This window comes from Nomascus leucogenys, chromosome 8, assembly GCF_006542625.1.
Source record: "Nomascus leucogenys isolate Asia chromosome 8, Asia_NLE_v1, whole genome shotgun sequence".
Lineage (NCBI taxonomy): Eukaryota > Metazoa > Chordata > Mammalia > Primates > Hylobatidae > Nomascus > Nomascus leucogenys.
The window spans coordinates 30,115,459-30,131,002 of record NC_044388.1 but is presented as its reverse complement, the minus strand read 5'-3'; the positions used below and the strand labels follow the sequence as shown (position 1 = coordinate 30,131,002).

Below are 15,544 nucleotides of genomic sequence, written 5' to 3'. Positions count from 1 at the left end.
ACTTCCACTTTGCAGGCTCAAACCTCCTCAAACACACTTCCTTCTTAGAACTCTTAAAAAAGGGAAGATATTTAACAGCTGAACCTTACTTGTAACAAAACCTCCACCTGGAAAAAACCCAGGAGACATAGGCATCTTCCCCTTTGGATGGAGAGGGGAGAATTTACTCTTCGAACCTTAAGGAGATCTGATTAACAAACCCCTCTCCAGGGTTGTAAATAAAGAGAAAGAGGGCAGCTAGAAGACAGCAATTTGAAACAAAAATTTGCTACTACCTGCGTGACTTTCAGATAAGTCATCTGATGTCTCTGGGGCTTTTTTTCTTCTGATAAAATGAGGGTGTTAGCCAAGAGGTAATACTTACAAACTCCAGCTCTTAATATCTTCTGATTCTACATACAAGAGGGCAAAGCTGTTAGATTTTGACAACTGAGTCTTATTTATGACTTAGTATTTTTTTTTTTTTGAGATGGAGTCTTGCTCTGTTGCCCAGGTTGGAGTGCAGTGGCACGATCTCAGCTCACTGCAACGTCTGCCTCCCAGGTTCAAGTGATTTTTGTGCCTCAGCCTCCTGCATAGCTGGGATTACGGGCACACACTACCATGCCCAGCTAATTTTTGTATTTTTAGTGGAGATGGGGTTTCACCATGTTGGCCAGGCTGGTCTTGAACTCCTGATCTCGGGTGATCTACCCGCCTCAGCTTCCCAAAGTGCTGGGATCACAGGTATGAGCCACCGTGTCTGGTCATGACTTTGTCTTATAACTGATCTCTGGCAGGGAAAACTGGGTCATGAGAACTGCATTGTTCCAGGCTCACATCAACTATGATGCAACTTGTTGCAGGTATACAGGTAACAAACCCATCAGGAGGGTGCATTCTAATGCACCTTGACTGAGTCAGCAAAGAGTTATTTTCAAGAGGGAATTAGTCTCCACTGCATTTTCCTTCCCTCAAGCTGTTTTAAAAGACAAAGACACAGGCACAGTGGCTCATGCCTGTAATCCCAGCACTTTGGGAGGCCAAGGCAGGCGGATCACGATGTCAGGAGATGAGAACATCCTGGCTAACACAGTGAAAACCCGTCTCTACCAAAAATACAAAAAATTAGCCGGGCGTGGTGGTGGACACCTGTAGTCCCAGCTACTTGGAAGGCTGAGGCAGGAGAATGGTGTGAACCCGGGAGGCTGAGCTTGCAGTGAGCCAAGATCGTGCCACAGCACCCCAGCCTGGGCGACAGAGCGAGACTCCATCTCAAGAAAAACAAAAAATTAGCTTGGCATGGTTGCATGCGCCTGTAGTCCCAGCTATTTGGGTGGCTGAGGCAGCAGAATCTCTTGAACCCAGGAGGTGAAGGTTGCAATGAGCCGATATCACGCCATTGTACTCCATCCTGGTGACAGAGCAAGACTCCTTCTCAAAAAAAAAAAAAAAAAAAAAAAGACAAAGACACTCATGATCCTTAGAGAGAGGGCATCTTTGGGGTCCAACTATTATCTGATATGGACAGTGACAGGGTTTAATCAGCTGTGGAAATATGAGAGCAAACAGCACATTTGGGAAAAGGTGGATAATGACCATGAACCCATTCGAACAACAGTGGCTTTGCAATGGCACAGAGCTTTGTGAAAGACAAAGCCCACTTCTGTCTCTTGCTTGGGAAGTGGCTGCCAGCATTCAGACAATTGTTTGAGTGGGCCCAGGCTCTGAGAGGACATGGCCCAAACATTACTTGGAAAAATACAATTAACATGCTCATCCACATCTCTGCCTCAAAATAATTTCTCAAAAAACACTTTTATAAAGCTTGACAATAAAACCCCCATTATTCCTGAGGTATGCTGGTGTAGTTATAAATCAGTCAAAGGACTCCCAAAGGGCCTATTATGTCCTTTAATGTCCACGGAGAGTAGGCATATTCTGGGTGATTTTACCTGTTTGAGGAAGGGGAAAACGATTTTTCCTTCTACTAATTTTTTTTTTTAATAATAGACAGGGTCTCACTATGTTGCCCAGGCTGGTCTCAAACTCCTGGCCTCAAGCAATCCTCCAGCCTCAGCCTCCTAAAGTGCTGGGATTACAGGCACGAGCCGCCGTGCCCAGCCAAAATATTTAGTGAAGAACAAACTATGTGTTCCTTGATCACAGACATATGGTTCAATCCCGCTACAACTCATTCCAAAGAACCGGATCAGTCCTTTTTTTAAATTCTTTTGAAAGTACTGAAATCTTTTATATGCATTGCATTATAATGTCATTGCATTGAATACTGCTGGCAATAAGCTAGAAGTTAGAAAAACTTTGCTTTATGGTAAAATTAAGTACAATGAGATTTGATTTCTTACATTCAAGCCCCACTGATTTGTCTCTTGAAATTTAGATGAGGAGAAAACACAAATTAATTTATATTTTCAGGTAACATGATGGCTATATGACAGCTATGGCCAGAAGAAAAATTTAGACAGACTAATGTTTGAGTAACCATGGCTTCAAAGCCCCTTGCCAGTATTCTAAATTACTTTTTCTTCTTCCAAATTACTTGTGACTTCTCAGATTTTTTATTTAATTATTGAGTGTACAGTACATATGCTCTTTTTATAAGGAACCTCAACTCCTTGTATTAAAAATGGGAAATAACAGATGAATCTAAATGTCTTGTTTCTTCCATGAGACTGCGCCTTCTTTCCTTTCCAATTCACATGCTCAACACAGCACCAACCCAATGACTCAGAACCTCCTAAACTCTGTGTACCACATGGTCAAGCATTTTCTTTCCAGGTAGCCAAGTCTGCAATGCCCCTTCTTCCATAAAGCCTCCACAAATAATGACCCAAAAATAAAAAAGCAAATCCCATCACTTCCATCTAATAATGCAACATTTATGATTCTAAGTCCTTGCCCACCCCACAGGATTCACGTAATCTTTTGCTTATGCAGTTTATTAAATCTATTTTCTCTATTACTTGAATGTCCCTTTCTCTATGCCTTTGATGTTTCTCTCATGGGAAACACACATAGGGCGGTATTTTCCAAAGTGTGGGCAAAATCCTGCTGATGGTAAGCAAGAAGAATTTAAATAGATGATGGGGTCAGCATTCATTTATTCATACAGCATATATTTACTGAGGACTTACTATGAGCCAGGTGCTATTCCAGGGGCTGGGGCACACTGATGACGAAGACTTCGTGTCCTCATAACTTTACATTCTAGTATGGGGGACAGACAGTAAAGACTAACAAATAAATAAAGGAAAAGGGCTAGACATTCTGAGGTGTCGGCAAAGAGGTGGGATCATGCAGCTAGGGTTCTTTTCAGAGAAAGCTCTCTCTAAGCAGGGATTATTTGAAGGAAGACCTGAATATGACCAGAGAACCGGACATCTAAAGATCTAGGGAAATACATTCCATAAGAGGGAGGAGTAAGTGCCAAGGTCCTGAGTCAAGCTGAGCTTGGCGAGTTCAAAAACCAGAAATAAAGCTGGTGTGGCTGGAATGCAAAAGGGAAAGAGGTAGGCGGCAGGTCTGATCCCACAGGGCCTGGAGGGCATGACCAGGAACTTCAGTGCCATCCCAACTGCAATGGGAAGGTGGAAGCAGGGAAGTAGCAACGTCAGGTTCTTGCCTTTAAAAAGTTCCTCTTAGCTGGGCTTGGTGGTTCATGCCTGTAATTCCAGCACTTGTGAGGCGGGAGAATCACTTGAGGCCAGGAGTTCAAGACCAGCCTGGGCAACAAAGCAAGACGCCCATCTTAAAAAAAAAAAAAAAAAAAAAAAAAAAGTGGTAAGGAGTCCAGTTAGAAGACCATTGCAGCTGGGTGTGGTGACTCATGCCTGTAATCCCAGCACTTTGGGAGGCCAAGGCAGGTGGATCACTTGAGAGTTCAAGATCAGACTGGTCAACATGATGAAACGCCGTGTCTACTAAAAATACAAAAATTAGCCAGATGTGGTGACGCACACCTGTAGTCCCAGCTACTCAGGAGGCTGAGGCAGGAGAATCACTTGAACCCAGGAGGTGGAGGTTGCAGTGAGCCGAGATTGCGCCACTACACTCCAGTCTGGGCAACAGAGCGAGACTCTGTCTCCAAAAGAAAACAAAAAATACCGTTGCAGTAGCCCTGAAGAAGCTAATGCAGGCTTGCATTGAAATGGAAACATCAGGAGCGGTAATCTGAGGACGCATTTTGGAGGAAGGACAGACTGAACTTGATGACAGATAGAATGTGGGGTGACTCTTAATGTTCTGCCTGGGCCACTGGACAGATAGCAAAAAACTGGGGAAAGTGCAGTTCTGGGGTTAGAGAGGATCCAAACTTCTGTTCTGGAAGCAGGGACTGCCTGTTAAGAAAACCACTGGGAGACGCCCAGTGAACAGCTGTATGTGATTCCGAAGCACAGCGAAGGGTCTGGGGCTATCCATGTGGAAGTCTGCAGCAAATGAATGGGAATGAGAGCCAGGGCGGGGGTGAGATCACTTGGTATCAGGTAGATAAAGGAGACACAAAAGCCAGCCAGGCTATGGCAAGACTTAAAGTTCTGGCAAAGCAGAGGGAAGGCAGGGAGGACGGAGGGTGGGGATATGGGAGGAAAACCATGGAGAAATGGGATCAAAAGTCTAGAGAAGAAAATGTTTCCAGAAGTAAAGTCAACTGCATCCAATCTGTGAACAAAAACAAACACATGGGGAAAGGAAGTGATTCCATTTTCAATTATCTTTTATTTTTTTGAGACAGAGTCTTGCTCTGTTACCCAGGCTGGAGTGTAGTGGAGCAATCTTGGCTCACTGCAACCTCCACCTCCTGGGCTCAAGCAATTCTCCTACCTCAGCCTCCCTAGTAGCTGCAATGACAGGTGTACACCACCACACCTGGCTAATTTTTTTTTTGTATTTTTAGTAGAGATGGGGTTTTGCCATGTTGGCCAGGCTGGCCTCAAACTCCTGGCCTCAGGTGATCCACCCACCTCAGCCTCCCAAAGTGCTGGGATTACAGGTGTGAGCCACCATGCCCAGCTTCAATTATCGTTTTGTGAAACTACAGCAGATCCTCACTGTTGACAGACTCCATATTTGCGAATTCACCTACTCACTAAAATATATATGGAACCTTAAAACCAATACTCCTGCACAAGTTCCTAGCTAAGGGTGAGCAAGGTGACGCTCTGCATTCTTGTTTCAGCTTACATATTGTAAACAAGTATCTTTTTCGGCGTCTATTTACTGCCACATTTTTCTTATTTTTGTGCTTTTTTTTTTTTTTGACCAAGGTCTCACTCACCCAGGCTGGAGTGCAGTGGCACGATCACAGCTAACTGCAGCCTTGACCTCCCCAGACTCAGATGATCCTCCCACCTCAGCCTCCCAAGTAGGTGGGACCACAACCACATGCTACCATGCCCAGCTAATTTTTGTATTTTTTTGTAGAGATGGGGTTGTACAACGTTGCCCAGGCTGGTCTCAAACTCCTGGGCTTAAGCAATCCTCTCGTTTCAGTCTCCCAAAGTGCTGGGATTACAGGTGTGAACCACCACATTTGGCCTCATTTTTGTGCTTTTTGGTGGTGATTTTGCTACATAAAATGGTCCCAAGCATAGTGCTACAGTGCTGTCTCAGTTCCTAAATGCAAAAAAAAGCTGTAATGTGCCTTAAAAAAAATACACGTTAGATAAGTTTCTTCATTCAGGCATGAGTTACAGTGCTTTTTGCCATGAGCTCAATGTTAGTGAACCAACTATATATGTTAAATAAGGTATCTTGAAACACAAACACACATAAAATAAGGTTATGTATTGATTGGCTGATGAAAAGCTTGTGACCAGAGGCTCACAGAAACCCTGCCTCTCCCCTAGGAGCAACGGGTCAGTATTCACTAACTCAGTGTTCACTGTGACTAAACAGAACATAATTACCATGAATACTGAGAATGGACACTACACTGAAGAGAAAAATTCCACTGGGCATCAGCTTCCTCCTGTTTTAATGAAGAAAAAGCAGGTCTGGGGCTCTAGGCTTGACAGCAACAGTATCTAGCCAGAATCTAATACACCACTTTTATTTTTATTGCTTTCATTTTTACAGTTGTTTCTTTTCTACAGCAAGTAGTGGTAGAAATGTAAGGCTTTCTTTCTCAGTAATTGCTAAAATTAAAAAAGAAAACAAGCAGACAATATAAAGAAAATATAACAGAAAATAGTATAGGCTGAGCGTGGTGGCTGGTGCCTGTAATCCCAATACTTTGGGAGGCCAAGGTGGGAGGACTGCTTCACCCCAGGAGCCCAAGACCAGCCTGGGAAACATAGTGAGACCCCATGTCTACAAAAACAAAAACAACAAAAATTAGCCAGGCATGGTAGTGTGTGTCTGTACTTCCAGCTATTCCAGAGGCTGAGGTGGGAGGATCGCTTGAGCTCAGGAGGTCCAGGGAGCAGTGAGCCAAGACTGCACCACTGCACTCCAGCCTGGGCAACAGAGCAAAACCCTATCTCTTAAAACAAAAACAAAAAAGAATACAGATAGAAATGGGTATAGCAAAAGCCCTGAAGCTGCTACACCGTGGTACCTGGACATGGCAAAACCAAGGTGACGACGAACAAGTGGAACTTGGGAAACACAACATGGGTTAAAGATTTTGTTTTTGGAGTGAGATTATATGGCCATGGATGAGAAACTCACCTTCTGCGAACCTCATTTCCTTTATCAGAAACAGGGGACAACAGCATTTCATATCACTGCCACAATGATTTAATGAAATAACAGGTAAAGCAGCTCAAATGTTTGTCTCAGAACCCCCTTACTTGCTTAAAAGTTACTAAGAACCCCAAAAGAGCATCTGTCTATGTGGGTGACATCTGTCACAACTTACCATATCAGAAATTCAAATTGAAACATTCAAAGAGTAGTTGGTAATTTAAAATAACTATGATAAATCCAATACATGTTTGTAAAAATACATATTTTCAAGGAACAGAACTATTTTCTCAAACAAAAATACTTAGAAGTGTGGCTTTGTTTTGCATAATTGGAAGTCTCTTTAATGTCTGACTTCACTATAGGCAGCTGGGTCTTTATAGCTGCCTCTGCATTCCATCGGTGGCCACATCGCACTTTGCAAAGCCTCTGGAAAACTCCACGAGACACTCACGAGATAATGAGAATGTAAACAGGCCGATAATGTCTTAGTATTATTGCAAAAAGAAAGTTTTAATTTCATGGACCCCCCCATTCTGAACGTGTCTCCAAGACCCCACATGTCCCTGGAACATACTAAAATAAAGGGTTCAGAATGGTACCTCACAAGAGAAGTTCTCAATGAATATTAATTCTCTCTTCCTTTTGTTCTTAGCCTCAATGCTGTTAAAACATGACCAAGTTCAGGAGATCGAGACCATCCTGGATAACACGGTGAAACCCCGTCTCTACTAAAAAATACAAAAAATTAGCCGGGCGCAGTGGCGGGCGCCTGTAGTCCCAGCTACGTGGGAGGCTGAGGCAGGAGAATGGTGTGAACCCGGGAGGCGGAGCTTGCAGTGAGCCAAGATCGCGCCACTGCACTCCAGCCTGGGCGACAGAGCGAGACTCCGTCTCAAAAAAACAAACAAACAAAAAAAACAAAAACCATGACCAAGTTAAGGCCAGGGCTTCTTCGGGTCATTATAATTATATAATATCCGGTACAGTGTTATGTGTAAAGAGGGGGTCAACAAGTATCACTGTGTTGCTCAGATGGTACTGTAACTAATTAGCTATGTGATCCTCAGCCAAGGATACTTAATCTGTTAAATCCAGAGGATCCACGGAGTTGAACAAGAAAAAAAGTTACATCTCTATTTTCTGACATTCAGCACTTACTTTAATTACGACTGTAGCCAATAAACCACAATTGCACTAGTAGCACCTGTGATACTGTCACCAATAAAACAGGGATTTTTATATCATAGTATGGTTACTGCAGATATCTTGAAAAATCATATATGCTCGTGACTAATTCAAAATTATGGTAGTTATTAGACCTGTCACTAGATCTTGGTACTTTATGCATTAATAAAGAAGTACATATACTGCAGTATCACGAACTTTGAAAAACATCTTCACAGCCTATTTCAATATGGCTGTTTTCATTTTCTATCCTTTGTAATTTACTTAATTTTTATTTCTACAGTGACTTGGAACTTTGTATCGTACTTTATGCATTTAAAAACATTCTGGGCCGGACGTGGTGGCTCACGCCTGTAATCCCAGAACTTTGGGAGGCCAAGGTGGGCAGATCATGAGGTCAGGAGATCTGAGACCATCCTGGCTAACACGGTGAAACCCCGTCCCTAGTAAAAATACAAAAAAAAAATTAGCCGGGTGTGGTGGCGGGCGCCTGTAGTCCCAGTTACTCTGGAGGCTGAGGCAGGAGAATGGCGTGAATCCCGGAGGTGGAGCTTGCAGTGAGCTGAGATCGCGCCACTGCACTCCAGCCTGGGCGAAAGAGCAAGACTCCGTTTCAAAAAACAAAAAAATAAAATAAAATAAATAAAATAAAAATAAAAAATAAAATAAAAACATTCTGAGAAGGGGGTCTGCTGGCTTAACCAGACTGCCAAGGATTCATGTGGCCAAAAAGGCAAGAACCCTTGGTGTTAAGCAATTCACTTAACCTCTTCAGGCACCAAGTTCCTCTCTTTTAAAGGAAAGGATGCTTACTCCCTGAGGCCGCTCCCAGTTCTACTACCCCAGCTACAGTCTATGGAATACGATGTCCATAGTGGAGAAGAATCAGGTGGGAAACAACATACCTGAGGACTTTAACAAAAAGCACGATTCTGGGCCGGGCGCAGCAGCTCACACCTGTAATCCCAGCACTTTGGGAGGCCGAGGCGGGCGCATCACATGAAGTCAGGAGTTCCAGACCACCCTGACCAACACGGTGAAACCGCGTCTCTACTAAAAATACAAAAATTAGCCGGGTGTGGTGGCCGGCACCTGTAATCCCAGCTACTCAGGAGGCTGAGGCAGGAGAATCACTTGAACCCAGGAGGCGGAGGTTGCAGTGAGCCAAGACTGCTCCACTGCACTCCAGCCTGGGCGACAGAGCAAGACTCCATCTCAAAAAACAAATAAACAAAGAAACAAAAGCACAACAAAAGCCCAAGTCTGAAGTCAGTCTTAAATCAGCATTCAGAGCTCTACTCTGTTAAGTTAGATGCTTTTAAACAACTAAAGAGCTTTCAACAAGTAAACAGCTGAAGAGCTAACAGTGAAAGCAACTAGTAATATTTCCCAAAACTACCTTTTGTTACATCATAAAAATATTTGTGATCACAAATCCCAACATGCAACAATGAGCTACTTTTCAAAGAATAAGGCCGGGTGTGGTGGCTCACGCCTGTAATCCCAGCACTTTGGGAGGGTGAGGCAGAAGGACTGCTTGAGCCTAGGAGTTCCAGACCAGCCTAGGCAACGTGGTGAAACTCCATCTCTACAAAAAATACAAAAATCAACTGGGTGTGGTAGCACGCACCTGTAGTTCTCAGCGACTCAGCGGGCTGAGGCTGGAGGGTCACTTGAACCCAGGAAGTTGAGGCAGCAGTGAGCCATGATTTAGCCACTGCACTCTATCCTGGGTTACAGAGCGAGACCCTGTCTCAGAAGAAAAGAGAAAAAATCAGCCAGGCTCATGGCTCACCCCTGTAATCCCAGCAACTTGGGAGGCTAAAGGCTGGAGGATCACATGAGGCCAGGAGTTCCAGACCAGCCTGGACAATATAGAGAGACCCCATCTTTAAAATAATTATTTTAAAACTTAAAAAATCAAAAAACTTAAGCCAGGCATAGTGGTGCACACCTGCAGTTCCAGCAACTTGGAAGGCTGAGGTGGGAGGTTGCAGTGAGCTATGATCATACTGTACTCCAGTCTGGGCTGTGGAGTGAGGCCCTGTCTCAAAAAAAAAAAAAAGAAAAAGAAAAAAAAACTTTGCAAAGAATCCATAGTCAACGTAATCTGGGGCTGTTCTTTACATAAATGGCTTGTGTGGAAGCAAACTTAAAAATAAATGTTGTTTTTATAATCAGACTATTCTGGATAATTATCACTAATGTTTGCTTAAAAGTGTTTTATATCTTCATATGCTCAAACAGAAAAAAGAGAGAGAGAGAAAAGAGAAACAAAGAAAGAAAAAAAGATGAGAAAAAAGCACATTTTCCATGTCTCCAGGGAAGAACACTTTGCCACTGAGCACTTCACACTGGGGTACTAGAGCACCGTAAGTTTAAAGAATCAAATGGATCAGTCACCTCGCTTGATAACACACAGAAACCACTGAGATCCACTTAATGCTAAAGCCTGAGCCAACACTGCTGTTTAAGAACTAAGAAAGCCCAGACAGGCTGCATTTCAGTCCCTGTAGAAATGTCTAGGATATGTCAGGAACAGCCAAGAGTGGCACCAAGATAAAATATGACAGTAGCGACTGCCAGCTTCAGCAGGCACAATTCATACTGAGTCCAAAGCTCTATCCTCACACAGAGTAGCTCTGCAGAGGCACACTCCTCGTAGAGCACAACAGGCAAAGTCATAGCTAGCTCTGAGTCATTCAAATGCTTCAACATGACTATCCTACGGTTCCTTCACCCAAAACCAAATCTGACCAGTACACACTTAGAAAAGTCCAGAAAGCCAATTTTCCCAACTATATTTAAGCAAGTCTGTCTGCTCCATGCTTCCTTGTTTTCTCAGCAGAATATCTCATTCTTCTACTTGCAGAGATAAAGACAGAGTGGAGGCTCTCCCTTCCTCCATCTAACCAAAGAAAATTAAACTCATATTGGGGTGAATGAGATGTTATGCCTAATGGGAAGAAAAAGAAGAGAAAAAAACTGCATTCTATCACCAGAGAAGCTAGGTTAGTGTGCTTTAGAACGGCACGCCAACATCAAGGACAAGCAGACTGAATGCACTCATACCTGGTACACCTGTTGAGTGCTAGGAATACAAAACCATAATGGTCTGATTCACTGAACCCAAGGATGGCACAGTCCAGGAACTGCGAGGAAGAAGCATGGAGGTTTGGGACGGTCTGACAAATAGCAAATTTGAAGAAGGGAGTAGGAATGGATTTGAGCCCTCAAGGAAAGGTGAGCTGTCTGAGGCAGAGTTGGGAGGGCACTCCTGGCAGGGACAGGCACAATGGGAGCAAAGTCCCAAAGGAGGGACTCTGCAGGGTATATTGCACAACAGTGGGAAGGGCAGTTGGTCTGCATTGGAGAGCTAGTGAAAGAAGCCTTGAGAGAGAATGCTGAAGACAGGCTGAACCAGATTATAGGAACCTTGGAAGTGAGGCTCACACTTGTATCCTGTTGACCATGAGAGGCTTCCAAGCAGGGAGGTGACATAAACATAAGCAAGGAGGTGACAAAAACAACAATGAGTTTTAGGAAAAAGCAATGGAGATTTCTCTCTTCAGTTAATTTATCCCAACTGTGGGTCCTTTTATCAAACCCAGACCAACCAGAATCTACGTCTGGTGAAATAAGTGTTCGGAATTATATCCTGGAGCAGTTTTCCTAACACCTAGGCCCTGGAAATGCAATCCAAATATTTCTCACACACACACACACACACACACACACAATTTCCACGCATATTTCCATATATATAGTTTTTTGTTTTTTTTTTTTTTTGAGATCAGGTCTCACAGTATCACCCAGGCTGGAGTGCAGTCGTGATGGGGGCTCAGTGCACCCTCAACCTCCCAGGCTCAAGCGATCCTCCCATCTCAGCCTCCTCAGTAGCTAAAACCACAGGCACAGGCGACCATGCCCGGCTAAATGTTTTTCATATTTATTGTAAAGACCCGTTTGCTATGTTGCTATGCTAGTTTTGAACTCTTGGGCTCAAGAAATCCTCCTGCCTCTGCCACCCAAATTGTTGGGATTACAGACTTGAGCCACCGCACCTGGCCTAAATATTTTTCTTGACCGATAAGTGACACAGTAAACTGACTCCAGAACATAAAAACAAAATATTAAAAACATATTATACTTGCTCCTAGGTCTATGGCAATAAAAACCACATTTTTGAAACATGTTTGCATTAATTACCCTCAACTTAATAGTTTTGAAAAGAGCTTTTAATCCTGTTAAAATTAGAGTTGATAACATTTCTGTAGTTATTAGGCATTGTTAAATATGCTTTCATCTAGGGGCCGGGTGAGGTGGCTCACGACTGTAATCTCAACGCTTTGGGAGGCCGAGGCAGGCGGATCACCTGAGGTCAGGAGTTTGAGACCAGCCTGGCCCACATGGCAAACCCGGCTTCTACTAAAAATACAAAAATTAGCCAGGTGTGGTGACGCAAGCCTGTAATCCCAGCTACTCGGGGCAGGGGGCTGAGACAGGAGAATTGCTGGAACCCATAGGTGGAGGTTGCAGTGAGCCGAGATTGCGCCACTGCACTCAGGCTTGGGCGACAGAGTGAGACTCCCTCGTCAGTCTCAAAAACAAACAAACCAAAAAAAAAAAAAAAAAAAAAAGCCCTGAGGCAGAAGCAACATCTCTACCCCATTTCTGAGGTGCAGCTAAGGGAGAGACTAAGATTCTAAAAGCAACTTAAGAGCAAAAAAGAAAATGTCTTTTGAATTGAGGGAAAACAAAGAATAATAAATAGATAAAGGATCATAACCTAAGAATAATATAGTAAATATGAGACTGTTAAAAAACAAAACAAACAACAAAAAACCCTGACTCCTGGCTACAGAGTTGAAAAGCCCCTAGACACGCTGAGTAGCTCTTGAGACTGCACTTCATTAACCAGTGAGGTGAGGAAAAACAGGACCTCGGTAAGGGAGTAAAGTCAAAGACTAAATTACAAACAGGCCAAATGAATGGATCTGAGAGGAAGTGAGAAAATTCGCAACACACTCAGCCGTGTTTATTGTAGGGAATCACCCCAGGTCTAACTGCCATTGTAATCACCCCGTTCAGGGCAGAAGTCTTTCCACAGGCCCTCAATAACCTCAATCCTTGATAAAAAGCCTAAGGAGCCTGACTTTCCACCTGGGTCAAAATCCCCGCACATCCATTGTTTCGAATCCAAAGCACCACCACCAGCAACCTCTGCGCACAACCCGGGGCTCTCCAGCACCGCTGTTCTGAATGCCAAGTGCCCAGCACGGGGTCTGGCACCGTTTCCTTAATAAAATGTCCTCTTCTCGTCTCCAGGATGAAACTCAGGATCCGGAAGGCAGCCTTACACCCTCTCCAGACAGGCTCCGTTAGGGGATGAGTGCGCACAAGCAGCCCCAGGGGCCAGCCACCCCCTTCCCGTGCCACAACTTCCTGTCCCTTCCATCACTTCCACACCACGACTCTAGTTTCCATCCAGTTCACAACTGTCATCAAGATCCCAGTCTCTGGAGGAAAGGGGGCAGGGCGGCTTTCCACCGTCAACTCCTCACTTAAGGGGCGTCTGAGAAGAACCTACGAAAGGGGGGGGACAGAAAGCACTGGGACAATGAGCACCAGTCCATGTGCCGACCCGGGCCGGTCACCTACACCCAGGTGAAACCCACGCTGGGCGCACGGGGGCGAGCCACAGAGCTGCGGCCCCAAAAGAGCAGCAGGCGCGCTCCCCTCGCGTTGACATTTCTCCGGTGTGAAGTGCCGGAGCTTGGGATGCAAGAGCGGGATTACGGTCCCGAAGCTCAGCTGCACTTGGAAGCACTCGGAGTCCCCAAACCCTGGGCGACTTCCCCATTGGCGCTCCCTGGAGAGGGCTCCGACCGCCCCCGGCTCCCAGAGCTGCGCAGCCGGGCCGAGCCCCCGGCCGGGGTCCTCTGCCCGGCTCTGCGCAAACCCGGCAGGGCCGCTGTCCGCGAACTTGGCCGCGTGGGCCGGGCCGGGACGAGGTGGGGCGCGCACTCACCAACCCCGTACTTCTGCCTCTTGGTCGGGATCCAGCGGGCCATGGCGGCGACCTCGCCCCGCGGCGGCGGCGACTAAGGCTGCTACAGCTCCTCAGGCTCCGGCCGCCGCCGCGCCGCGCTCCTGCGTGCCCCGGGCGCTTCCGCCATGTTCCGCCAAACTTCGCTGGACTCCGCGGGCCGCCTCCTCGCCGCGCCGCCCGCGCCCGTGCCCGTGCCCGCGCCGCCCGCGGTCACCTGCTGGGCCGGCCGGCAGCGCAGCAGTGCGCGCCCCTCCCGGCGCCGCCCCGGCCCCTCCCGCCGGCCGCGCCTTCCGCCCGCCGGGGCCGCCTCCGAGCCGCGGGCGCCCGGCCTCTCCCGCCCGCGCCGCTCTCTGCGCTCTGCCGGGCGGGGGCCGACTGCGGCTCCGCCTCGCGCGCTTCCCTGGAGCGGCTTCCCGGGCCGGCGGGACTTTGGCGCTGGCGGCGCTTTGCCTTTCCCCCGTCCTCCCCACCCGGCTGATACCCCTGAGGCTGGGTCTCCGGGGTCTGGCTCCCGACTGAGGGCTGCGCTGGAGGCGCCGGGCACGCCTAGGCCGGGCGGCCGGTGGGCGAGGGATGCGGGCTGCGCTCCCACGGCGCGCGCCAGACCTTTGGGGAGCGGAAAGGGATCAGCGAGAGCGGCTTCTTGCCCGGGGCACCTCCGGTGCCTGGCACTACGCGGGCGCGCAATAAATATTTGTTGAATGAATGAGCAGTTGACTTCTGCCTTCACCCCCTGGAGCTTGAACCCGCGCCGCAAGCGCGAGAAGCCGGACTCGGGGCAGACTGAATCTCCTGGGGCCACCGCTTAGAGCCTGGAAAGCAGAACTTTTATCACCAGAGAGCTGGTGCAAGGGAGGTGGGCTCCTCAGAACTATCAGACCGTTTGCTAGGGGATCCTCTGCAGGGAAATTGTTTAGAAAGCCCCAATTTGGAAGTCCTGTATCCCCAAACTCCGGGGACCCCCCAACCCTAAGCTGAAGAAACTTAGACCTTCATGCCCAGACCTCCCTTTCCCAACCAGCCAGCAGCCCAGAGAGCATCCCCGTGGAGAAGGGGACAAGGCGCATCCCCGTCTTTTCTCCGTCAACGACTGCATTTTCTTGACGAAGATCCCAAAGGGGCTGCGCATTTGAACCGCCTTGGGCTCCAGGTGGCGCCCTCTCTGGAGCTCCCCTCTTGGAATTCATTTCTTCCTGGAGAGACCTGGAGAATGAAGATCCAGGGGTTTCTCGCTAGCTTGTACTGAGAGGTAACATTGCAAGCGGAGTAAATGACCAGCTTAATTACGTTCACCTTCGAAGAAGATTCCTCTAGAGAGAAATTATATCCTCCTTGCAGTCTCTGAAGATTTTCATGCTTTTTAGGAATATGAAAGAAAGGAAGACAAACATGTAGTAAAGATAGTAAAGACAGGTAGTTGGCAGGACGCGGTGGCTTACGCCTGTAATCTCAGCACTTTGGGAGGCCGAGGCGGGCGGATCACCTGAGATCAGGAGTTCCAGACCAGCCTGGCCAACATGGTGAAACCCCTTCTCTACTAAAATACAAAAGTTAGCCAGACGTGTTGGTGTGTTCCTGTAATCCCAGCTACCCAGGTGGCTGAGGCAGGAGAATCGCTGG

General features: G+C 46.8%; 1 protein-coding gene across 2 annotated transcripts in view; it reads right to left on the bottom strand.

Annotated features, from left to right (window-relative positions):
• DOCK5 (dedicator of cytokinesis 5) overlaps positions 1-14,166 on the bottom strand; it is a 234,068-nt gene extending 219,902 nt beyond the window's left edge. For both annotated transcript variants that reach the window (XM_030816990.1, XM_030816991.1), the window contains exon 1: positions 13,904-14,166. In XM_030816990.1, coding sequence (XP_030672850.1) covers positions 13,904-13,946 — 43 coding nt within the window. In that variant the 5' untranslated portion in view covers positions 13,947-14,166. The remainder of the gene's footprint in view (positions 1-13,903) is intronic.
• Positions 14,167-15,544: the final 1,378 nt, after the last annotated feature.